At 43.0% G+C, this 25111-nt stretch overlaps 2 protein-coding genes and 1 pseudogene across 2 annotated transcripts in view; all 3 read right to left on the reverse strand.

Annotated features, from left to right (window-relative positions):
- Nucleotides 1–5177: 5177 nt before the first annotated feature.
- Nucleotides 5178–6502, reverse strand: LOC127130582 (probable nucleoside diphosphate kinase 5). The gene is made up of 5 exons (XM_051059564.1): nt 6456–6502; nt 6144–6374; nt 5829–5936; nt 5633–5742; nt 5178–5515 (listed from the first exon to the last, which is right to left on the reverse strand). The coding sequence occupies exons 1-5, from the start codon at nt 6500–6502 to the stop codon at nt 5178–5180; spliced, it is 834 nt and encodes a 277-aa protein (XP_050915521.1).
- Nucleotides 6503–6717: 215 nt separating this feature from the next.
- LOC127130583 (transcription elongation factor SPT6 homolog) overlaps nt 6718–25111 on the reverse strand; it is a 73446-nt pseudogene continuing 55052 nt past the window's right edge.
- The window catches only part of LOC127126489 (transcription elongation factor SPT6 homolog), a 36981-nt gene continuing 19689 nt past the window's right edge, over nt 7820–25111 (reverse strand). Inside the window, exon 6 of the mRNA XM_051055422.1 lies at nt 7820–7953. The gene's annotated coding sequence lies outside the window, so the exon portion shown is untranslated. The remainder of the gene's footprint in view (nt 7954–25111) is intronic.

Genomic DNA, 25111 nt, shown 5'->3' on the forward strand with positions numbered 1-25111 from the left:
TGAAATATAAAAGGAGTGGAACTCCTTAAAACATTTCATAGAAAATGCTAAAGAAACACATATGCGATGCAATGAATGATATTATGGAGATCTATGAAAGATGCAGTTGAAAAGAAGGCGCATTTATGGAAGATGCGATGCAACTAATGATGTTATAGAGATCTATGGAGTTCTTATCTGTTAGGCTATTGAAAAGAAGATGCATTTTATTGGAATAGATAGTACCAATTAATCATTATAAGCCTTCCTTCAACCATGTAGTCTCATACCTGCACAGCCTCAAGATCCCTCTTATTTTGATGTGAATTTGATTTTTCTCTAGAAGCTGATAGAAGTGTCTCATTGTCATGCCTCATGCACCGATAACCACTCCTTCGCTCTCGGGTGTTACATGTAACCACTCTTCGGCCTCTCCGGTCTTGGGTGTTATCTCTCTCTCTCTCTCTCTCTCTCTCTCTCTCTCTCTATATATATATATATATATATATATATATATATATAGAGAGAGAGAGAGAGAGAGAGAGAGAGAGAGAGATTAAAGGTAGTGCATTGTCAGTGTAAACTTTTTTTACACCATCAACCAATAGAATTATAACGTTCTGCCATGTCATATCAGTATTTTAAAATTAAACGTGTGATTTGGCGGGATACACGTCTCTTATTGGTTGACAATGTAAAAATATTTTACAGTGTTAGTGCATAGTATTTTTTCGCATATATATATATATATATATACATACTTGTGCCCGTATCTATGTATTTTAATGGGATAATTACTCGTAATCATGTCCGTTTCCATGTAACAATTTTTTTACAAGTGGATAGTATTTACGGGTATCTTATGGGAATATTTCAAATTGCCCTTAATTTAAAGGCAAACTATAGATCTTAGATTTTTTTTTAAATAATCAGTTTTTCAAAATAAATAAATAAAATAACCAATAATTAAAATAACCAGGTTTTATAGAGGATGCGTCGGATAAATTAGTGCACCCCCAATGCAGTAAGAGGAGACGTCAATAGCATTGGTGCATGCAGTTGGCTCCTCATGAGGAGGCGCCAATGTTATTGGCGCATGCATTGACCCTCATGAGGAGGCGCCAATGCTCCTGGTGCCTAGGTGTATTTTGGTTGGTGGGCGCCAATTCATCTGACACCTGCATGTTCTTTCATGTGGGCGCCAATCCCACAGGCGTCCACATGTTACGTACAATTGAAGTACCGTCTCTATAAATACCACGTCTTGGATGCAATATTTTTTACTCAAAATCATCTCCTAATACCATAATTTCTCTAGTTCAACCACTATCACCTTCAAGTTTCTTTGATGTTATAATGTTAGTTTCTATTAATGTTAAATAAACTTTAATGTTATAGTTGGTGGGTTTCTATTAATAAGTTAGTGGAGAGATTAAGAGTCTGTTGTAGTTGGAAGGTCAAGAGATAGTGGCCTATTGATAGTATTTACTAATAATTATGTTTCCTAGAATAGTTGAAGTTTCTGAGTCTATATAAAGACCAAGGATGTACTCTAATTAAAATACAGAAGTTACAAAAGACTTGCTTCCTTCTGTCAAATTGGCATCAAAGCTAATGGCAAACATGTTGAATCAAATTCCGTTGTCACGGCTAACGAAGTTAAATTACGAAAACTGGAGTATCCAAATGAAAGCTCTTTTCGGATCTCTAGACGCGTGGGAGGTGACCAAAGATGGGTTTGAAGAACCAACAGATATTGTGGGATATACGACAGCTTAAAACAAGGCGTTGAAAGAGACGCGATCGAAGGATAAAACGGCACTATACATGCTGTTTAGCGCTGTTGATGAATTAGGCTTCGAAAAGATTGCCGGTTCGACTACGTCAAAAGAAGCGTGGGACACGCTAGAGAAAGTGTTCAAAGGAGCAGATCGAGTAAAGCAAGTTCGACTCCAAAATCTTCGTGGCGAATTGGAGAGGATGCAAATGAAGGAGTCAGAAAATGTATCTGACTACATCACGCGTGTACAAAAGGTGGTGAACCAACTCATCAGAAATGGCGAAACAGTAACTGATGCACGAGTTGTTGAAAAGATTTTGAGATCTTTAACAGATAAATTTAAGAATATTGTGTGCGCAATAGAAGAGTCGAAGGACCTTTCGACGCTCTCAGTCGAAGAGGTCGTTGGTTCCCTCGAAGCACACGAACAACGTAAGATGAAAAAGAAGGAAGAAGGAGTAGAGGATGCAAATCAAACCGAGGAGCAAATCAAAGACGAAAAGGTACTCTTTTCTCAAAAAAATTGAGGAAGAGGACGTGGTCGTGGAGGACGTGACGGTGGTCGAAGTGGTAGAGGCAGCAACTTCGAGAGAGGACAGTCGAGCCAGCAAAATTGGCGTGGCAGAGGACGTGGTCAAAGAGGTGGTAGGTCGAACCATTCCAACTTTGAATGCTACAAGTATGGCAAGTATGGTCATTATGCGAAGGATTGCAACTCATTCAAATGCTATAACTGTGATAAAGTGGGACATCTTGCAAAAGATTGTCGAATCGAAAAGAAGGTAGAAGAAACAACCAATCTAACTTTGGAAGCTGAAGCAAATGAAGGTTTTCTCTTGATGGCTCAAAATGAGATCAACACAAATGACAATGTTTGGTATCTTGACTCAGGAGCAAGTAACCATATGTGTGGTCATAAACACTTGTTTAAAGAAATGAGAAAGATTGAATATGGCAATGTGTCTTTCGGAGATGCATCGAAAGTGAAGGTCGAAGGCAAGGGAACGATCCATTACTTGCAGAAGGATGGGTTGATTGGATCAATTCAAGATGCTTATTATGTACCAAATCTTAAGACCAACATCTTGAGTTTGGGACAACTTACAGAAAAAGGTTATTCGATACTTATGAAAGAATGGATACTGCATTTGAAGGACAAGCTGGGACATCTGATTGCTCGTGTCGAAATGGAGAGAAATCGAATGTACAAACTGAATCTGATAAACGTTCGAGAAAAATGCTTACAAGTAAATGTCGAAGACAAAGCGTCACTATGGCATCTACGCTTTGGTCATCTACATCATGCTGGTTTAAAAAGGTTGGCGAAAAAGAACATGGTGCATGGACTACCAGATATGAATTATGAAGGAAAGTTCTGTGAAGAATGTGTGCTTAGCAAACAAACAAGAACTTCATTTCAAAAGAAGGCAGAATATCAAGCTAAGCATATCCTTGATTTAATTCACACCGACATATGTGGGCCAATCACGCCAGAATCTTTTAGTAGCAAAAGATACTTTATTTCCTTTATCGACGATTACTCACGGAAGACATGGGTTTATTTCTTGAAAGAAAAGTCTGAAGCATTCGAGGTGTTCAAAAGGTTCAAAGTAATGGTGGAGAAGGAAACCGACAGACACATTAAAGCAGTTTGATCTGATAGAGGTGGTGAGTATACTTCGACAACCTTTATGAAGTATTGTGAAGAGCATGGCATAAGGAGATTTCTAACTCCAACATACTCACCTCAACAAAATGGGGTGGCTGAAAGGAAGAATCGAACAGTCATTGACATGGTTCGTTCAATGCTTAAAAGCAAGAACATGCCAAAGGAATTTTGGGCAGAAGCTGTACAATGTTCCATTTATGTTCAGAATCGATGTCCACATTCGAAGTTAGAAGATCAAACACCACAAGAAACGTGGAGCGGACAGAAGCCAACAGTTTCTCATCTCAAAGTATTTGGTAGTGTGGCTTATGCACACGTACCAGATCAATGAAGAACGAAGCTTGAAGACAAAAGTCAGAAATACATACTCATTGGGTATGATGAGAAAACAAAAGGGTACAAGCTATTCGATCCCATAAGAAAGAAGGTGATAGTGAGTAGAGACGTTCGAATAAACGAAGCAAGTAAGTGGGACTGGAACAGTTCGACAAAAGTTATCTTCGAAGTTGAAGAATCATCTGTCGTTGTACCACCAAACATTTCAACAAAACTTGAAGACTCTGACAATGAAGATGAACCTCCACAACCCGGAATGCGAAGTTTGCAAGATCTGTATGATTCGACAAGTGAAGTGCACCTTGTATGTCTCTTGGCAGATGCTGAAAATATCAGTTTTGAAGAAGCAGTACGAGACAAGAAGTGGAAAAGTGCCATGGACGAAGAGATCAGGGCGATTAACCACAACAACACTTGGGAGCTAGCTTAATTGCCAAAAGTTAGTCAACCCATTGGTGTAAAGTGGGTATTCAAGAAAAGATGAATGCTCAAGGAGAAATAGAACGATACAAAGCGAGACTTGTTGCGAAGGGATACAAACAGAAAGCAGGAGTTGATTATGACGAAGTATTTGCACCTGTTGCAAGAATGGAGACAATTCGATTACTCATATCTCAAGCTGCTCAATTCAAATGGCCAATATTTCAAATGGATTTAGCATTCCTCGTGAATCAATTGAGTGTTAGGTTGAGATGAGTATAGACGGAAATTTGTTACATTTTGTGTTAATTTGATGTATGTATGTTGTGGGTCATGGTGATAGATGGATAGAAAGGTTCACGCGTTATGGTTTAAGTGTTTTTTATATTACTTTGTTTTTGTTTTTGATTAATTCAAATTTAATTGAGATGTTATGTATGTGTATGTTGATTATGATATGATTATTAGTGTTGGGTTTTCACTTCTTGTTTAATCAAGTAGCATGGATGTTGATAAACCATAATTTTTCACAATATCATTTAATACAATCTTGTTTGATACATCATAAATTTGAACACAAAATAGACCACAGTGTCATTTGAGACAACCTTGCAACCAAAACTAAATATTTCATTAATAAACTAGTTATTGACACAATGATAATTCATACATCAATTTGATTTGATTTCATGTCTTTTGATACGCTTCATATTACATGAACTTGTGGACAATAGAAAAAAAATCTAAAACAATATCAGTTATAGTATAAAAGATTTTTCAATCCCACAGATAGCTGTAGCAAGTATCGTTATCTATTCTCACGATGTTTATCTAAGGCTATGAGAATGGTTTGATGTCATGGAGTAGGAAAAACAATAAAATTAGTTTAGATAATTAGAACACGAGAACAAACTGTAATTTCCGTGTACCGTTGCTACTTAGAGAGTCAAGATTTGTAGTCGTAACGAGGCATTATTTTCTAACCTAGGACTCTTAAATTAAAGGTACTGCACCAGCAGCTACTGCACCAGATGCTCCTGATGAGCCACCAGTAGCAGGGCTTCGCATTGGCACCATTGCAGCTACTGACCTAATGGAAGGTGCTGAATCATTTTGTGGATCATCGATGTGCCTTTGAAAATATGCCACAAGCCGGTCAATATCCTCAAACATCTTTTTGCGGAACCTGAATCCTTTGGGGTAAAGACCAATGTACTCATGGTGTGGATTTGTACTTCTTATGTAAGTCAATACAAATGTGCCAGGATGTTCATGACAGATGCCAAAACTATAAACTATGCGCATTAATTCATCGTGTTCTGTAATTGCATCTGCCATAAGAATTGGTGAGGCAAAGGTTTATGATAATTCGAATATAATCTTTCTCAAAAGAATACTTAAATAAGCAAGTATCTTTATATTATGAATTCTCGAGTAAAATTACTCACCTAGAGCGAGCTCGTCGAAGAAAAATAGTATCTCTCTTTGTGCAGATTTGGTAGAGTCTGAACCATGAACACAATTTTTTTCAGTGTCCAATCCACATTTTGCTCTAATGCTGTTCAAATTAATAAACAAGTTAAGCATAGAGAAATCGATTAAACAAGCAAAATTAGTTTGATTAGTAAACATGTTTATGGAAACCTGTGAGGGTGAGTAATCTTGGCCTTGCTTGCATCAGTAGGACCCATTAAAGCGCGCCAATCAGCAACAGCATTATCCTTTTCCAAAACCATGACTAACACTGGTCCACTGATTATAGTTATGGAGAAGCAAAAGAGAAGATTAAAGATGATAAAAGACTATAAACATGCAATTAAACAGAAATCATACGGATGAACCGATAACATTATCAGACATAGTGATGAAGCTAGACATGTGTGCTTATTGATCGAATCCATTAGCAATATGAAAAAAAATTGCTCAGCGGAACGGAGTTTGGCCTTAAAATGGACGAACCTTGTCATGTATTTAACTAGGCTTGAAAAGAAGCTTTTTGAAGAGTGTTCTGCATAAAATCTTTTCACAGTCGCCTCGCCAAGTTGAACAATTTGTTCCTTGACAATGCTGAAACCATATTCTGAAATTGTTCTCTTGATATCATCTGTGTAGTTACCGAGCAATCCATCCGGCTTTATGATCGCTAAAGTTCTCCGCGCTTTAGTACTTCCATCGGTAGAAAAGCTGCAACTGTGAAAACGTCATACGTCAGTTAAGCATATCAATTTGATATTACACACATCAGATAACAACAATCAAGATTTATCTCACTGAATGGGGTCGGCTACGTAGATCAAATTCTGCCATAAAATTATCATGGCCTGTACAGCGGGAGGTTCCCCTCCGCACCAGCTCGAGCAACCAGGCCTCTTATCTTATTAGTAAACTATAAATCATATTCGACAGTTGTCGTTCGATGAACATATAATCGAAATTTTAATGTGAAAACGAAATGCAGAGTTCCATAGTCAAGATCAATTACAATTACTCTAATAAATTAATAATCCACATTTTATTTTTCAAATGAGTGGATTTAAAGAGAAATTATAGATGAATGTGAATGCTCTGTGGATTCCGCCCGGTCAGTTTCCAGACCATCCATTGTCTCCGGCTTTCTTGGATCCAGTTCCCCAACCAGAGTTTCCCTGTTCAGCATCGCTTGGACCAGCACCCCAGCCACTTTTGTCCCCACCACTAGCTCCACCTCCCCATCCACTTTTGTCACCACCACTAGCTCCACCTCCCCAGCCACCTGGAAATGCTTCTCTTCCAGGGGAATTTTGAACCTTAGCCCCTGGGAAGTTGCTAAACTGTCATCCCCGTCTTTCACAGCAGATCCCCATCTGGTTGCACCGGCACGTCTTTCGTGGTTGGAGTTGTGTCCTCTACTATTATTACTATAAGAACCGCGACCACGCCCTCGACCACCACCATATGGACGAGGCAATCCACTAGGGTGTTCATCTCGATTCCCATTATTTCTGTAATCAGGTCGTCCTGTAAAAATAAAGAAACAGTTAATTTTGAATAAAAAGAACTAGAAAAATGACATGCGGAAGCAATTAGTTGAATGATATGTGAACTGCAGACAAAGAGAACAGGTAGATGTAGAACAAAATGCACAGAAGAAGGAACCAATCAACATGTTGATAACAAGAGGATTCATGATAACTAATTATATTTAATGTCAAAGCAGGCGCAATACTAGCAGAAGAAATCCAAACAAAATAATTAGATTCACCTCAAACTAGAGCTGAATTTAAAATCTCATACATGTTCTGGAACTAGGAGTAGAAGACCGATCCCTATCATACGAGGGACCTCTCCAACCACCCTCGCTGTTTGAACCACCCCAGCCACTACCCACAGATGCTCCTGATGAGCCACCAGTAGCAGGGCTTCGCATTGGCACCATTGCAGCTACTGACCTAATGGAAGGTGCTGAATCATTTTGTGGATCATCGATGTGCCTTTGAAAATATGCCACAAGCCGGTCAATATCCTCAAACATCTTTTTGCGGAACCTGAATCCTTTGGGGTAAAGACCAATGTACTCATGGTGTGGATTTGTACTTCTTATGTAAGTCAATACAAATGTGCCAGAATGTTCATGACAGATGCCAAAACTATAAACTATGCGCATTGGATTCTCTTCCTTTTCGGTCTTCAAAAGTTCATCAACTTCTGTTTTCAAACCCGTCCTGAACTTGCGATAATTTAACATTGTTCTTAAATGAGTAACCAAGGGATCAACATACCGGTCCATAACCTAAGCAATAATGAATAGGAAAGAGTAAGTCATAGTGACACAATAAAGGTGTCCAGAAAGCCAGGTGGAGTACCTTACCTCATCTAAATCCTCAAAAGTATCCTCAAAAGTTTCCATGACAATATTTCCTTTCTGGGCCCACATAATGTTGCAACCATTGCCAATGGGTTCTGGAGAAATCGACCAAGAGCAACAACCCGCCTCACTATACCTGTCAAAGCAACAAAAATAGGATTAGTTATAGGATGCATTAGATGAAGGGCAGCATACACCTAACACAATATTTACCTAGCTGCTGCGAAGGAAGTTGTTCAGAGGAAATTTGGGAATTTTCGTAAAGACGGGGCAGAGATTCGTCTCCATACACTATACTGAGCCCGTCCATTTCATGCCCAACATCTCTTGGGTTTTCCTCGACCATCTTAAAAATAACCTGATTGAAGAAAGTAGAAACCAACAGATGAGACCCACAATACAACAGCAGCAGAAGTCTTTCTCAATAGGGGGCAAAAAGTAATCATAACTCTGACTGAGGACACCATGACCATGCTATTTTATACAGCTTAATAGACCATCAAATGTTACCCAGCAAAAAAGTAAACATGTACCAATTGTACTCATCAAATAAATTTATACCAACTCTTACCAACCCAAAAAATAACCAAATAATCAAACAAAGGACACATTTTAATGATTATGAATAAAGTTACAGATGCATACCATGTGTCTAGCACATTTAAGAACTTCTTCAGGGGTATCGTACATGGCACATGTGAAGTTAGAAGCCACCTCTTCTGGTGTTTCCTTTGGATCTATGAACTCATGTTGTAGAAGAGGGCAGACAATACAAAACCTTTAACTTATGTTTATGGTCAAAAACAAAGAGCAGTTCTAAATTCAAACATACATACCAGCTTAACTACAGATAGACATAATCCGATTTGCTCAGAACTAGACCCAAACCTGCTTGCAACCTCCCACAGACCTGCCTTACTGAAAGTGCTATACATTGACTTCCGTTTTGGCACTGCATTCGCATTGCACAGAAACGTGTTAAAAATAAAATTTTCAGACCCAAAAACAATTCTCGTTACACATAGTTAATATTGTGATTCATGTGAGTATCGTCGGTATGATGTTCTTCACATCCAGACTCTTGTGCTATACATTCATGTGAATATATCGGTCATCGTTCTCTGTCATATATTTCTCAGAGAGAACAATAGGCTCAAATTCATCTTCAAGCCTAGTCTCTTTGTAATCAATTACATTTGTTTGCTATTCTTGTGATCTCCATATATACATTGAAGAAGATAATTTCAAGTCAGAGACGCATAAAATGAAATGGAAAAGTTGAGACAAAAGAGATCTCATGATTTTGGCGAATATACATATTAAGAACAATTATTGTAATATCAAATTGGTAGCATTACAATGTATATAACAGAAAGAGTATAAAAGAATGTAAAAATGGAAAGAAAGAAAACGTTCCCAATGATTGTAATATCCAAAAATAGAAAAAGAAAAGAAACATCATATCTCCATACAAAAATGAAAAATGAAATAAAAGCTTGATGGCGACATCAGGTATTGGAGTATCACTATTTCAGCTTGCCCTTCCCTTTGTTTTCATCTGTGTTCTTCTTGCTGGATTGACCTGTTTCTGTAGCATTACCCTTCCCTTTGTTTTCATCTGTCTTCTTCTTGCTGGATTGACCTGTTTCTCTAGCATTACCTTTCCCTTTGTTTTCATCTTTCTTCTTCGATTTACAACCCTTTCTATGCCCTTCTAGTGCTATTCCATTCTTGAAGCTTTGATTGCAATCTTTACAAACCTCACTCTTTTCAATTCCAGACGTTTTTTTGGTTGACATCTTGGTAACTCTTTTAGCACTCTTTTGGCGCTTGTAACTGCTTTTCGGCGGATTATAGTTTCTTTCTGGAGGATATATTTTCTCTTTCTCTGATACTTCACCGGCTTCACCGGCTTTACTCTTCCCTTTTTTTCATTGCGCTTACTGCTGCTACTGCTTGACTTCTCTGATACTTCACCGGCTTCACCGGCATTACACTTCCCCTTTTTTTCATTGCGCTTACTGCTGCTACTGCTTGACTTCTCTGATACTTCAGCGGCTTCACCGGCTTTACTCTTCCCCTTTTTTTAATTGCGCTTACTGCTGCTACTGCTTGACTTCTCTGATACTTCACCGACTTCACCGGCTTTACTCTTCCCCTTTTTTTCATCGCGCTTACTGCTGCTACTGCTTGACTTCTCTGATACTTCACCGGCTTCACCGGCTTTACTCTTCCCCTTTTTTCATTGCGCTTACTGCTGCTACTGCTTGACTTCTCTGATACTTCACCGGCTTCACCGGCTTTACTCTTCCCCTTTTTTTCATTGCGCTTACTGCTGCTACTGCTTGACTTCTCTGATACTTCACCGGCTTCACCGGCGTTACTCTTCCCCTTTTTTCATTGCGCTTACTGCTGCTACTGCTTGACTTCTCTGATACTTCACCGGCTTCACCGGCTTTACTCTTCCCCTTTTTTTCATTGCGCTTACTGCTGCAACTGCTTGACTTCTCTGATACTTCACCGGCTTCACCGGCTTTACTCTTCCCCTTTTTTTCATTGCGCTTACTGCTGCTACTGCTTGATTTCTCTGATACTTCACCGGCTTCACCGGCTTTACTCTTCCCCTTTTTTTCATTGCGCTTACTGCTGCTACTGCTTGACTTCTCTGATACTTCACCGGCTTCACCGGCTTTACTCTTCCCCTTTTTTTTCATTGCGCTTACTGCTGCTACTGCTTGACTTCTCTGATACTTCACCGGCTTTACTCTTCCCCTTTTTTTCATTGCGCTTACTGCTGCTACTGCTTGACTTCTCTGATACTTCAGCGGCTTCACCGGCTTTACTCTTCCCCTTTTTTTCATTGCGCTTACTGCTGCTACTGCTTGACTTCTCTAATACTTCACCGGCTTCAACGGCTTTACTCTTCCCCTTTTTTTCATTGCGCTTACTGCTGCTACTGCTTGACTTCTCTGATACTTCACCGGCTTCACCGGCTTTACTCTTCCCCTTTTTTTTCATTGCGCTTACTGCTGCTACTGCTTGACTTCTCTGATACTTCACCGGCTTTACTCTTCCCCTTTTTTTCATTGCGCTTACTGCTGCTACTGCTTGACTTCTCTGATACTTCACCGGCTTCACCGGCTTTACTCTTCCCCTTTTTTTTCATTGCGCTTACTGCTGCTACTGCTTGACTTCTCTGATACTTCACCGGCTTTACTCTTCCCCTTTTTTTCATTGCGCTTACTGCTGCTACTGCTTGACTTCTCTGATACTTCAGCGGCTTCACCGGCTTTACTCTTCCCCTTTTTTTCATTGCGCTTACTGCTGCTACTGCTTGACTTCTCTAATACTTCACCGGCTTCAACGGCTTTACTCTTCCCCTTTTTTTCATTGCGCTTACTGCTGCTACTGCTTGACTTCTCTGATACTTCACCGGCTTCACCGGCTTTACTCTTCCCCTTTTTTTCATTGCGCTTACTGCTGCTACTGCTTGATTCTCTGATACTTCACCGGCTTCACCGGCTTTACTCTTCCCCTTTTTTTCATTGCGCTTACTGCTGCTACTGCTTGACTTCTTTGATACTTCACCGGCTTTACTCTTCCTCTTTTTTTCATTGCGCTTACTGCTGCTACTGCTTGACTTCTCTAATACTTCACCGACTTTACTCTTCCCCTTTTTTCATTGCGCTTACTGCTGCTACTGCTTGACTTCTCTGATACTTCACCGGCTTCACCGGCTTTACTCTTCCCCTTTTTTTCATTGCGCTTACTGCTGCTACTGCTTGAATTCTCTGATACTTCACCGGCTTCACCGGCTTTACTCTTCCCCTTTTTTTCATTGCGCTTACTGCTGCTACTGCTTGACTTCTCTGATACTTCACCGACTTCACCGGCTTTACTCTTCCCCTTTTTTTCATTGCGCTTACTGCTGCTACTGCTTGACTTCTCTGATACATCACCGGCTTCACCGGCTTTACTCTTCCCCTTTTTTTCATTGCGCTTACTGCTGCTACTGCTTGACTACTCTGATACTTCACCGGCTTCACCGGCTTTACTCTTCCCTTTTTTTTCATTGCGCTTACTGCTGCTACTGCTTGACTTCTCTGATACTTCACCGGCTTCACCGGCTTTACTCTTCCCCTTTTTTTCATTGCGCTTACTGCTGCTACTGCTTGACTTCTCTGATACTTCACCGGCTTCACCGGCTTTACTCTTCCCCTTTTTTCATTGCGCTTACTGCTGCTACTGCTTGACTTCTTTGATACTTCACCGGTTTACTCTTCCCCTTTTTTTCATTGCGCTTACTGCTGCTACTGCTTGACTTCTCTAATACTTCACCGACTTTACTCTTCCCCTTTTTTTCATTGCGCTTACTGCTGCTACTGCTTGACTTCTCTGATACTTCATCGGCTTCACCGGCTTTACTCTTCCCCTTTTTTTCATTGCGCTTACTGCTGCTACTGCTTGACTTCTCTGATACTTCACCGGCTTCACAGGCTTTACTTTTCCCCTTTTTTTCATTGCGCTTACTGCTGCTACTGCTTGACTTCTCTGATACTTCACCGGCTTCACCGGCTTTACTCTTCCCCTTTTTTTCATTGCGCTTACGGCTGCTACTGCTTGACTTCTCTGATACTTCACCGGCTTCACCGGCTTTACTCTTCCCTTTTTTTTCATTGCGCTTACTGCTGCTACTGCTTGACTTCTTTGATACTTCAGCGGCTTCACCGGCTTTACTCTTCCCCTTTTTTTCATTGCGCTTACTGCTGCTACTGCTTGACTTCTCTGATACTTCACCGGCTTCACCGGCTTTACTCTTCCCCTTTTTTTCATTGCGCTTACTGCTGCTACTGGTTGACTTCTCTGATACTTCACCAGCTTCACCGACTTTACTCTTCCCCTTTTTATCATTGCGCTTACTGCTGCTACTGCTTGACTTCTCTGATACTTCACTGGCTTCACCGGCTTTACTCTTCCCTTTTTTTTCATTGCGCTTACTGCTGCTACTGCTTGACTTCTCTAATACTTCACCGGCTTCACCGGCTTTACTCTTCCCCTTTTTTTCGTTGCGCTTACTGCTGCTACTGCTTGATTTCTCTGATACTTCACCGGCTTCACCGGCTTTACTCTTCCCCTTTTTTTCATTGCGCTTACTGCAGCTACTGCTTGACTTCTCTGATACTTCACCGGCTTCACCGGCTTTACTCTTCCCCTTTTTTTCATTGCGCTTACTGCTGCTACTGCTTGACTTCTCTGATACTTCACCGGCTTTACTCTTCCCATTTTTTTCATTGCGCTTACTGCTGCTACTGCTTGACTTCTCTGATACTTCACCGGCCTAACCGGCTTTACTCTTCCCCTTTTTTTCATTGCGCTTACTGCTGCTAGTGCTTGACTTCTCTGATACTTCACCGGCTTCACCGGCTTTACTCTTCCCCTTTTTTTCATTGCGCTTACTGCTGCTACTGCTTGACTTCTCTGATACTTCACCGGCTTCACCGACTTTACTCTTCCCCTTTTTTTCATTGCGCTTACTGCTGCTACTGCTTGACTTCACTGATACTTCACCGGCTTTACTCTTCCCCTTTTTTTCATTGCGCTTACTGCTGCTACTGCTTGACTTCTCTGATACTTCACCGGCTTCACCGGCTTTACTCTTCCCCTTTTTTTCATTGCGCTTACTGCTGCTACTGCTTGACTTTTCTGATACTTCACCGGCTTCACCGGCTTTACTCTTCCCCTTTTTTTCATTGCGCTTACTACTGCTACTGCTTGACTTCTCTGATACTTCACCGGCTTCACCGGCTTTACTCTTCCCCTTTTTTTCATTGCGCTTACTGCTGCTACTGCTTGACTTCTCTGATACTTGACCGGCTTCACCGGCTTTACTCTTCCCCTTTTTTTCATTGCGCTTACTGCTGCTACTGCTTGACTTCTCTGATACTTCACCGGCTTTACTCTTCCCCTTTTTTTCATTGCGCTTACTGCTGCTACTGCTTGACTTCTCTGATACTTCACCGGCTTCACCGGCTTTACTCTTCCCCTTTTTTTCATTGCGCTTACTGCTGCTACTGCTTGACTTCTTTGATACTTCACCGGCTTTACTCTTCCCCTTTTTTTCATTGCGCTTACTGCTGCTACTGCTTGACTTCTCTAATACTTCACCGACTTTACTCTTCCCCTTTTTTCATTGCGCTTACTGCTGCTACTGCTTGACTTCTCTGATACTTCACCGGCTTCACCGGCTTTACTCTTCCCCTTTTTTTCATTGCGCTTACTGCTGCTACTGCTTGACTTCTCTAATACTTCACCGACTTTACTCTTCCCCTTTTCTTCATTGCGCTTACTGCTGCTACTGCTTGACTTCTCTGATACTTCACCGGCTTCATCGGCTTTACTCTTCCCCTTTTTTTCATTGCGCTTACTGCTGCTACTGCTTGACTTCTCTGATACTTCACCGGCTTCACCGGCTTTACTCTTCCCCTTTTTTCATTGCGCTTACTGCTGCTACTGCTTGACTTCTCTGATACTTCACTGGCTTCACCGGCTTTACTCTTCCCCTTTTTTTCATTTCGCTTACTGCTGCTACTGCTTGACTTCTCTGATACTTCACCGGCTTCACCGGCTTTACTCTTCCCCTTTTTTTCATTGCGCTTATGGCTGCTACTGCTTGACTTCTCTGATACTTCACCGGCTTCACCGGCTTTACTCTTCCCTTTTTTTTCATTGCGCTTACTGCTGCTACTGCTTGACTTCTCTGATACTTCACCGGCTTTACTCTTCCCCTTTTTTTCATTGCGCTTACTGCTGCTACTGCTTGACTTCTCTGATACTTCAGTGGCTTCACCGGCTTTACTCTTCCCCTTTTTTTCATTGCGCTTATTGCTGCTACTACTTGACTTCTCTAATACTTCACCGGCTTCAACGGCTTTACTCTTCCCCTTTTTTTCATTGCGCTTACTGCTGCTACTGCTTGACTTCTCTGATACTTCACCGGCTTCACCGGCTTTACTCTTCCCCTTTTTTTCATTGCGCTTACTGCTGCTACTGCTTGATTCTCTGATACTTCACCGGCTTCACCGGCTTTACTCTTCCCCTTTTTTTCATTGCGCTTACTGCTGCTACTGCTTGACTTCTTTGATACTTCACCGGCTTTACTCTTCCTCTTTTTTTCATTGCGCTTACTGCTGCTACTGCTTGACTTCTCTAATACTTCACCGACTTTACTCTTCCCCTTTTTTTCATTACGCTTACTGCTGCTACTCCTTGACTTCTCTGATACTTCACCGGCTTCACCGGCTTTACTCTTCCCCTTTTTTTCATTGCGCTTACTGCTGCTACTGCTTGACTTCTCTAATACTTCACCGACTTTACTCTTCCCCTTTTCTTCATTGCGCTTACTGCTGCTACTGCTTGACTTCTCTGATACTTCACCGGCTTCATCGGCTTTACTCTTCCCCTTTTTTTCATTGCGCTTACTGCTGCTACTGCTTGACTTCTCTGATACTTCACCGGCTTCACCGGCTTTACTCTTCCCCTTTTTTCATTGCGCTTACTTCTGCTACTGCTTGACTTCTCTGATACTTCACTGGCTTCACCGGCTTTACTCTTCCCCTTTTTTTCATTGCGCTTACTGCTGCTACTGCTTGACTTCTCTGATACTTCACCGGCTTCACCGGCTTTACTCTTCCCCTTTTTTTCATTGCGCTTACGGCTGCTACTGCTTGACTTCTCTGATACTTCACCGGCTTCACCGGCTTTACTCTTCCCTTTTTTTTCATTGCGCTTACTGCTGCTACTGCTTGACTTCTCTGATACTTCACCGGCTTTACTCTTCCACTTTTTTTCATTGCGCTTACTGCTGCTACTGCTTGACTTCTCTGATACTTCAGCGGCTTCACCGGGTTTACTCTTACCCTTTTTTTCATTGCGCTTACTGCTGCTACTGCTTGACTTCTCTGATACTTCACCGGCTTCAACGGCTTTACTCTTCCCCTTTTTTTCATTGCGCTTACTGCTGCTACTGCTTGATTTCTCTGATACTTCACCGGCTTCACCGGCTTTACTCTTCCCCTTTTTATCATTGCGCTTACTGCTGCTACTGCTTGACTTCTCTGATACTTCACCGGCTTTACTCTTCCCCTTTTTTTCATTGCGCTTACTGCTGCTACTGCTTGACTTCTCTGATACTTCACCGGCTTCACCGGCTTTACTCTTCCCCTTTTTTTCATTGCGCTTACTGCTGCTACTGCTTGATTTCTCTGATACTTCACCGGCTTCACCGGCTTTACTCTTCCCCTTTTTTCATTGCGCTTACTGTTGCTACTGCTTGACTTCTCTGATACTTCACCGGCTTCACCGGCTTTACTCTTCCCCTTTTTTTCATTGCGCTTACTGCTGCTACCGCTTGACTTCTCTGATACTTCACCGGCTATACTCTTCCCCTTTTTTTCATTGCGCTTACTGCTGCTACTGCTTGACTTCTCTGATACTTCACCGGCCTAACCGGCTTTACTCTTCCCCTTTTTTTCATTGCGCTTACTGCTGCTAGTGCTTGACTTCTCTGATACTTCACCGGCTTCACCGGCTTTACTCTTCCCCTTTTTTTCATTGCGCTTACTACTGCTACTGCTTGACTTCTCTGATACTTCACCGGCTTCACCGGCTTTACTCTTCCCCTTTTTTCATTGCGCTTACTGCTGCTACTGCTTGACTTCTCTGATACTTCACCGGCTTCACCGGCTTTACTCTTCCCCTTTTTTTCATTGCGCTTACGGCTGCTACTGCTTGACTTCTCTGATACTTCACCGGCTTCACCGGCTTTACTCTTCCCCTTTTTTTCATTGCGCTTACTGCTGCTACTGCTTGACTTCTCTGATACTTCACCGGCTTCACCGGCTTTACTCTTCCCCTTTTTTTCATTGCGCTTACTGCTGCTACTGCTTGACTTCTCTGATACTTCACCGGCTTCACCGGCTTTACTCTTCCCCTTTTTATCATTGCGCTTACTGCTGCTACTGCTTGACTTCTCTGATACTTCACTGGCTTCACCGGGTTTACTCTTCCCCTTTTTTTCATTGCGCTTACTGCTGCTACTGCTTGACTTCTCTGATACTTCACCGGCTTCACCGGCTTTACTCTTCCCCTTTTTTTCATTGCGCTTACTGCTGCTACTGCTTGATTTCTCTGATACTTCACCGGCTTCACCGGCTTTACTCTTCCCCTTTTTTCATTGCGCTTACTGCTGCTACTGCTTGACTTCTCTGATACTTCACCGGCTTCACCGGCTTTACTCTTCCCCTTTTTTTTCATTGCGCTTACTGCTGCTACTGCTTGACTTCTCTGATACTTCACCGGCTTTACTCTTCCCCTTTTTTTCATTGCGCTTACTGCTGCTACTGCTTGACTTCTCTGATACTTCAGCGGCTTCACCGGCTTTACTCTTCCCCTTTTTTTCATTGCGCTTACTGCTGCTACTGCTTGACTTCTCTAATACTTCACCGGCTTCAACGGCTTTACTCTTCCCCTTTTTTTCATTGCGCTTACTGCTGCTACTGCTTGACTTCTCTGATACTTCACCGGCTTCACCGGCTTTACTCTTCCCCTTTTTTTCATTGCGCTTACTGCTGCTACTGCTTGATTCTCTGATACTTCACCGGCTTCACCGGCTTTACTCTTCCCCTTTTTTTCATTGCGCTTACTGCTGCTACTGCTTGACTTCTTTGATACTTCACCGGCTTTACTCTTCCTCTTTTTTTCATTGCGCTTACTGCTGCTACTGCTTGACTTCTCTAATACTTCACCGACTTTACTCTTCCCCTTTTTTTCATTGCGCTTACTGCTGCTACTGCTTGACTTCTCTGATACTTCACCGGCTTCACCGGCTTTACTCTTCCCCTTTTTTCATTGCGCTTACTTCTGCTACTGCTTGACTTCTCTGATACTTCACTGGCTTCACCGGCTTTACTCTTCCCCTTTTTTTCATTGCGCTTACTGCTGCTACTGCTTGACTTCTCTGATACTTCACCAGCTTCACCGGCTTTACTCTTCCCCTTTTTTTCATTGCGCTTACGGCTGCTACTGCTTGACTTCTCTGATACTTCACCGGCTTCACCGGCTTTACTCTTCCCTTTTTTTTCATTGCGCTTACTGCTGCTACTGCTTGACTTCTCTGATACTTCACCGGCTTTACTCTTCCACTTTTTTTCATTGCGCTTACTGCTGCTACTGCTTGACTTCTCTGATACTTCAGCGGCTTCACCGGGTTTACTCTTCCCCTTTTTTTCATTGCGCTTACTGCTGCTACTGCTTGACTTCTCTGATACTTCACCGGCTTCAACGGCTTTACTCTTCCCCTTTTTTCATTGCGCTTACTGCTGCTACTGCTTGATTTCTCTGATACTTCACCGGCTTCACCGGCTTTACTCTTCCCCTTTTTATCATTGCGCTTACTGCTGCTACTGCTTGACTTCTCTGATACTTCACCGGCTTTACTCTTCCCCTTTTTTTCATTGCGCTTACTGCTGCTACTGCTTGACTTCTCTGATACTTCACCGGCTTCACCGGCTTTACTCTTCCCCTTTTTTTCATTGCGCTTACTGCTGCTACTGCTTGATTTCTCTGATACTTCACCGGCTTCACCGGCTTTACTCTTCCCCTTTTTTTCATTGCGCTTACTGTTGCTACTGCTTGACTTCTCTGATACTTCATTGGCTTCACCGGCTTTACTCTTCCCCTTTTTTTCATTGCGCTTACTGCTGCTACCGCTTGACTTCTCTGATACTTCACCGGCTATACTCTTCCCCTTTTTTTCATTGCGCTTACTGCTGCTACTGCTTGACTTCTCTGATACTTCACCGGCCTAACCGGCTTTACTCTTCCCCTTTTTTTCATTGCGCTTACTGCTGCTAGTGCTTGACTTCTCTGATACTTCACCGGCTTCACCGGCTTTACTCTTCCCCTTTTTTTCATTGCGCTTACTGCTGCTACTGCTTGACTTCTCTGATACTTCACCGGCTTCACCGGCTTTACTCTTCCCCTTTTTTTCATTGCGCTTACTGCTGCTACTGCTTGACTTCTCTGATACTTCACCGGCTTCACCGGCTTTACTCTTCCCCTTTTTTTCATTGCGCTTACGGCTGCTACTGCTTGACTTCTCTGATACTTCACCGGCTTCACCGGCTTTACTCTTCCCCTTTTTTTCATTGCGCTTACTGCTGCTACTGCTTGACTTCTCTGATACTTCACCGGCTTCACCGGCTTTACTCTTCCCCTTTTTTTCATTGCGCTTACTGCTGCTACTGCTTGACTTCTCTGATACTTCACCGGCTTCACCGGCTTTACTCTTCCCCTTTTTATCATTGCGCTTACTGCTGCTACTGCTTGACTTCTCTGATACTTCACTGGCTTCACCGGGTTTACTCTTCCCCTTTTTTTCATTGCGCTTACTGCTGCTACTGCTTGACTTCTCTGATACTTCACCGGCTTCACCGGCTTTACTCTTCCCCTTTTTTTCATTGCGCTTACTGCTGCTACTGCTTGATTTCTCTGATACTTCACCGGCTTCACCGGCTTTACTCTTCCCCTTTTTTTCATTGCGCTTACTGCTGCTACTGCTTGACTTCTCTGATACTTCACCGGCTTCACCGGCTTTACTCTTCCCCTTTTTTTTCATTGCGCTTACTGCTGCTACTGCTTGACTTCTCTGATACTTCACCGGCTTTACTCTTCCCCTTTTTTTCATTGCGCTTACTGCTGCTACTGCTTGACTTCTCTGATACTTCAGCGGCTTCACCGGCTTTACTCTTCCCCTTTTTTCATTGCGCTTACTGCTGCTACTGCTTGACTTCTCTAATACTTCACCGGCTTCGACGGCTTTACTCTTCCCCTTTTTTTCATTGCGCTTACTGCTGCTACTGCTTGACTTCTCTGATACTTCACCGGCTTCACCGGCTTTACTCTTCCCCTTTTTTTCATTGCGCTTACTGCTGCTACTGCTTGATTCTCTGATACTTCACCGGCTTCACCGGCTTTACTCTTCCCCTTTTTTTCATTGCGCTTACTGCTGCTACTGCTTGACTTCTTTGATACTTCACCGGCTTTACTCTTCCTCTTTTTTTCATTGCGCTTACTGCTGCTACTGCTTGACTTCTCTAATACTTCACCGACTTTACTCTTCCCCTTTTTTTCATTGCGCTTACTGCTGCTACTGCTTGACTTCTCTGATACTTCACCGGCTTCACCGGCTTTACTCTTCCCCTTTTTTTCATTGCGCTTACTGCTGCTACTGCTTGATTTCTCTGATACTTCACCGGCTTCACCGGCTTTACTCTTCCCCTTTTTTTCATTGCGCTTACTGCTGCTACTGCTTGACTTCTCTGATACTTCACCGGCTTCACCGGCTTTACTCTTCCCCTTTTTTTTCATTGCGCTTACTGCTGCTACTGCTTGACTTCTCTGATACTTCACCGGCTTTACTCTTCCCCTTTTTTTCATTGCGATTACTGCTGCTACTGCTTGACTTCTCTGATACTTCACCGGCTTCACCGGCTTTACTCTTCCCCTTTTTTTCATTGCGCTTACGGCTGCTACTGCTTGACTTCTCTGATACTTCACCGGCTTCACCGGCTTTACTCTTCCCCTTTTTTCATTGCGCTTACTGCTGCTACTGCTTGACTTCTCTGATACTTCACCGGCTTCACCGGCTTTACTCTTCCCCTTTTTTTCATTGCGCTTACTGCTGCTACTGCTTGACTTCTCTGATACTTCACCGGCTTCACCGGCTTTACTCTTCCCCTTTTTATCATTGCGCTTACTGCTGCTACTGCTTGACTTCTCTGATACTTCACTGGCTTCACCGGGTTTACTCTTCCCTTTTTTTCATTGCGCTTACTGCTGCTACTGCTTGACTTCTCTGATACTTCACCGGCTTCACCGGCTTTACTCTTCCCCTTTTTTTCATTGCGCTTACTGCTGCTACTGCTTGATTTCTCTGATACTTCACCGGCTTCACCGGCTTTACTCTTCCCCTTTTTTCATTGCGCTTACTGCTGCTACTGCTTGACTTCTCTGATACTTCACCGGCTTCACCGGCTTTACTCTTCCCCTTTTTTTCATTGCGCTTACTGCTGCTACTGCTTGACTTCTCTGATACTTCACCGGCTTTACTCTTCCCCTTTTTTTCATTGCGCTTACTGCTGCTACTGCTTGACTTCTCTGATACTTCAGCGGCTTCACCGGCTTTACTCTTCCCCTTTTTTTCATTGCGCTTACTGCTGCTACTGCTTGACTTCTCTAATACTTCACCGGCTTCAACGGCTTTACTCTTCCCCTTTTTTTCATTGCGCTTACTGCTGCTACTGCTTGACTTCTCTGATACTTCACCGGCTTCACCGGCTTTACTCTTCCCCTTTTTTTCATTGCGCTTACTGCTGCTACTGCTTGATTCTCTGATACTTCACCGGCTTCACCGGCTTTACTCTTCCCCTTTTTATCATTGCGCTTACTGCTGCTACTGCTTGACTTCTCTGATACTTCACTGGCTTCACCGGGTTTACTCTTCCCCTTTTTTTCATTGCGCTTACTGCTGCTACTGCTTGACTTCTCTGATACTTCACCGGCTTCACCGGCTTTACTCTTCCCCTTTTTTCATTGCGCTTACTGCTGCTACTGCTTGATTTCTCTGATACTTCACCGGCTTCACCGGCTTTACTCTTCCCCTTTTTTTCATTGCGCTTACTGCTGCTACTGCTTGACTTCTCTGATACTTCACCGGCTTCACCGGCTTTACTCTTCCCCTTTTTTTTCATTGCGCTTACTGCTGCTACTGCTTGACTTCTCTGATACTTCACCGGCTTTACTCTTCCCCTTTTTTTCATTGCGCTTACTGCTGCTACTGCTTGACTTCTCTGATACTTCAGCGGCTTCACCGGCTTTACTCTTCCCCTTTTTTCATTGCGCTTACTGCTGCTACTGCTTGACTTCTCTAATACTTCACCGGCTTCAACGGCTTTACTCTTCCCCTTTTTTTCATTGCGCTTACTGCTGCTACTGCTTGACTTCTCTGATACTTCACCGGCTTCACCGGCTTTACTCTTCCCTTTTTTTCATTGCGCTTACTGCTGCTACTGCTTGATTCTCTGATACTTCACCGGCTTCACCGGCTTTACTCTTCCCCTTTTTTTCATTGCGCTTACTGCTGCTACTGCTTGACTTCTTTGATACTTCACCGGCTTTACTCTTCCTCTTTTTTTCATTGCGCTTACTGCTGCTACTGCTTGACTTCTCTAATACTTCACCGACTTTACTCTTCCCCTTTTTTTCATTGCGCTTACTGCTGCTACTGCTTGACTTCTCTGATACTTCACCGGCTTCACCGGCTTTACTCTTCCCCTTTTTTCATTGCGCTTACTTCTGCTACTGCTTGACTTCTCTGATACTTCACTGGCTTCACCGGCTTTACTCTTCCCCTTTTTTCATTGCGCTTACTGCTGCTACTGCTTGACTTCTCTGATACTTCACCAGCTTCACCGGCTTTACTCTTCCCCTTTTTTCATTGCGCTTACGGCTGCTACTGCTTGACTTCTCTGATACTTCACCGGCTTCACCGGCTTTACTCTTCCCTTTTTTTTCATTGCGCTTACTGCTGCTACTGCTTGACTTCTCTGATACTTCACCGGCTTTACTCTTCCACTTTTTTTCATTGCGCTTACTGCTGCTACTGCTTGACTTCTCTGATACTTCAGCGGCTTCACCGGGTTTACTCTTCCCCTTTTTTCATTGCGCTTACTGCTGCTACTGCTTGACTTCTCTGATACTTCACCGGCTTCAACGGCTTTACTCTTCCCCTTTTTTTCATTGCGCTTACTGCTGCTACTGCTTGATTTCTCTGATACTTCACCGGCTTCACCGGCTTTACTCTTCCCCTTTTTATCATTGCGCTTACTGCTGCTACTGCTTGACTTCTCTGATACTTCACCGGCTTTACTCTTCCCCTTTTTTTCATTGCGCTTACTGCTGCTACTGCTTGACTTCTCTGATACTTCACCGGCTTCACCGGCTTTACTCTTCCCCTTTTTTTCATTGCGCTTACTGCTGCTACTGCTTGATTTCTCTGATACTTCACCGGCTTCACCGGCTTTACTCTTCCCTTTTTTTCATTGCGCTTACTGTTGCTACTGCTTGACTTCTCTGATACTTCACCGGCTTCACCGGCTTTACTCTTCCCCTTTTTTTCATTGCGCTTACTGCTGCTACCGCTTGACTTCTCTGATACTTCACCGGCTATACTCTTCCCCTTTTTTTCATTGCGCTTACTGCTGCTACTGCTTGACTTCTCTGATACTTCACCGGCCTAACCGGCTTTACTCTTCCCCTTTTTTTCATTGCGCTTACTGCTGCTAGTGCTTGACTTCTCTGATACTTCACCGGCTTCACCGGCTTTACTCTTCCCTTTTTTTCATTGCGCTTACTGCTGCTACTGCTTGACTTCTCTGATACTTCACCGGCTTCACCGGCTTTACTCTTCCCCTTTTTTCATTGCGCTTACTGCTGCTACTGCTTGACTTCTCTGATACTTCACCGGCTTCACCGGCTTTACTCTTCCCCTTTTTTTCATTGCGCTTACGGCTGCTACTGCTTGACTTCTCTGATACTTCACCGGCTTCACCGGCTTTACTCTTCCCCTTTTTTTCATTGCGCTTACTGCTGCTACTGCTTGACTTCTCTGATACTTCACCGGCTTCACCGGCTTTACTCTTCCCCTTTTTTTCATTGCGCTTACTGCTGCTACTGCTTGACTTCTCTGATACTTCACCGGCTTCACCGGCTTTACTCTTCCCCTTTTTATCATTGCGCTTACTGCTGCTACTGCTTGACTTCTCTGATACTTCACTGGCTTCACCGGGTTTACTCTTCCCCTTTTTTCATTGCGCTTACTGCTGCTACTGCTTGACTTCTCTGATACTTCACCGGCTTCACCGGCTTTACTCTTCCCCTTTTTTTCATTGCGCTTACTGCTGCTACTGCTTGATTTCTCTGATACTTCACCGGCTTCACCGGCTTTACTCTTCCCCTTTTTTTCATTGCGCTTACTGCTGCTACTGCTTGACTTCTCTGATACTTCACCGGCTTCACCGGCTTTACTCTTCCCCTTTTTTTTCATTGCGCTTACTGCTGCTACTGCTTGACTTCTCTGATACTTCACCGGCTTTACTCTTCCCTTTTTTTCATTGCGCTTACTGCTGCTACTGCTTGACTTCTCTGATACTTCAGCGGCTTCACCGGCTTTACTCTTCCCCTTTTTTTCATTGCGCTTACTGCTGCTACTGCTTGACTTCTCTAATACTTCACCGGCTTCAACGGCTTTACTCTTCCCCTTTTTTCATTGCGCTTACTGCTGCTACTGCTTGACTTCTCTGATACTTCACCGGCTTCACCGGCTTTACTCTTCCCCTTTTTTTCATTGCGCTTACTGCTGCTACTGCTTGATTCTCTGATACTTCACCGGCTTCACCGGCTTTACTCTTCCCCTTTTTTTCATTGCGCTTACTGCTGCTACTGCTTGACTTCTTTGATACTTCACCGGCTTTACTCTTCCTCTTTTTTTCATTGCGCTTACTGCTGCTACTGCTTGACTTCTCTAATACTTCACCGACTTTACTCTTCCCCTTTTTTTCATTGCGCTTACTGCTGCTACTGCTTGACTTCTCTGATACTTCACCGGCTTCACCGGCTTTACTCTTCCCCTTTTTTCATTGCGCTTACTGCTGCTACTGCTTGACTTCTCTAATACTTCACCGACTTTACTCTTCCCCTTTTCTTCATTGCGCTTACTGCTGCTACTGCTTGACTTCTCTGATACTTCACCGGCTTCATCGGCTTTACTCTTCCCCTTTTTTTCATTGCGCTTACTGCTGCTACTGCTTGACTTCTCTGATACTTCACCGGCTTCACCGGCTTTACTCTTCCCCTTTTTTCATTGCGCTTACTGCTGCTACTGCTTGACTTCTCTGATACTTCACTGGCTTCACCGGCTTTACTCTTCCCTTTTTTTCATTGCGCTTACTGCTGCTACTGCTTGACT

Source organism: Lathyrus oleraceus, chromosome 3, assembly GCF_024323335.1.
Source record: "Lathyrus oleraceus cultivar Zhongwan6 chromosome 3, CAAS_Psat_ZW6_1.0, whole genome shotgun sequence".
NCBI classification, from domain to species: domain Eukaryota; kingdom Viridiplantae; phylum Streptophyta; class Magnoliopsida; order Fabales; family Fabaceae; genus Lathyrus; species Lathyrus oleraceus.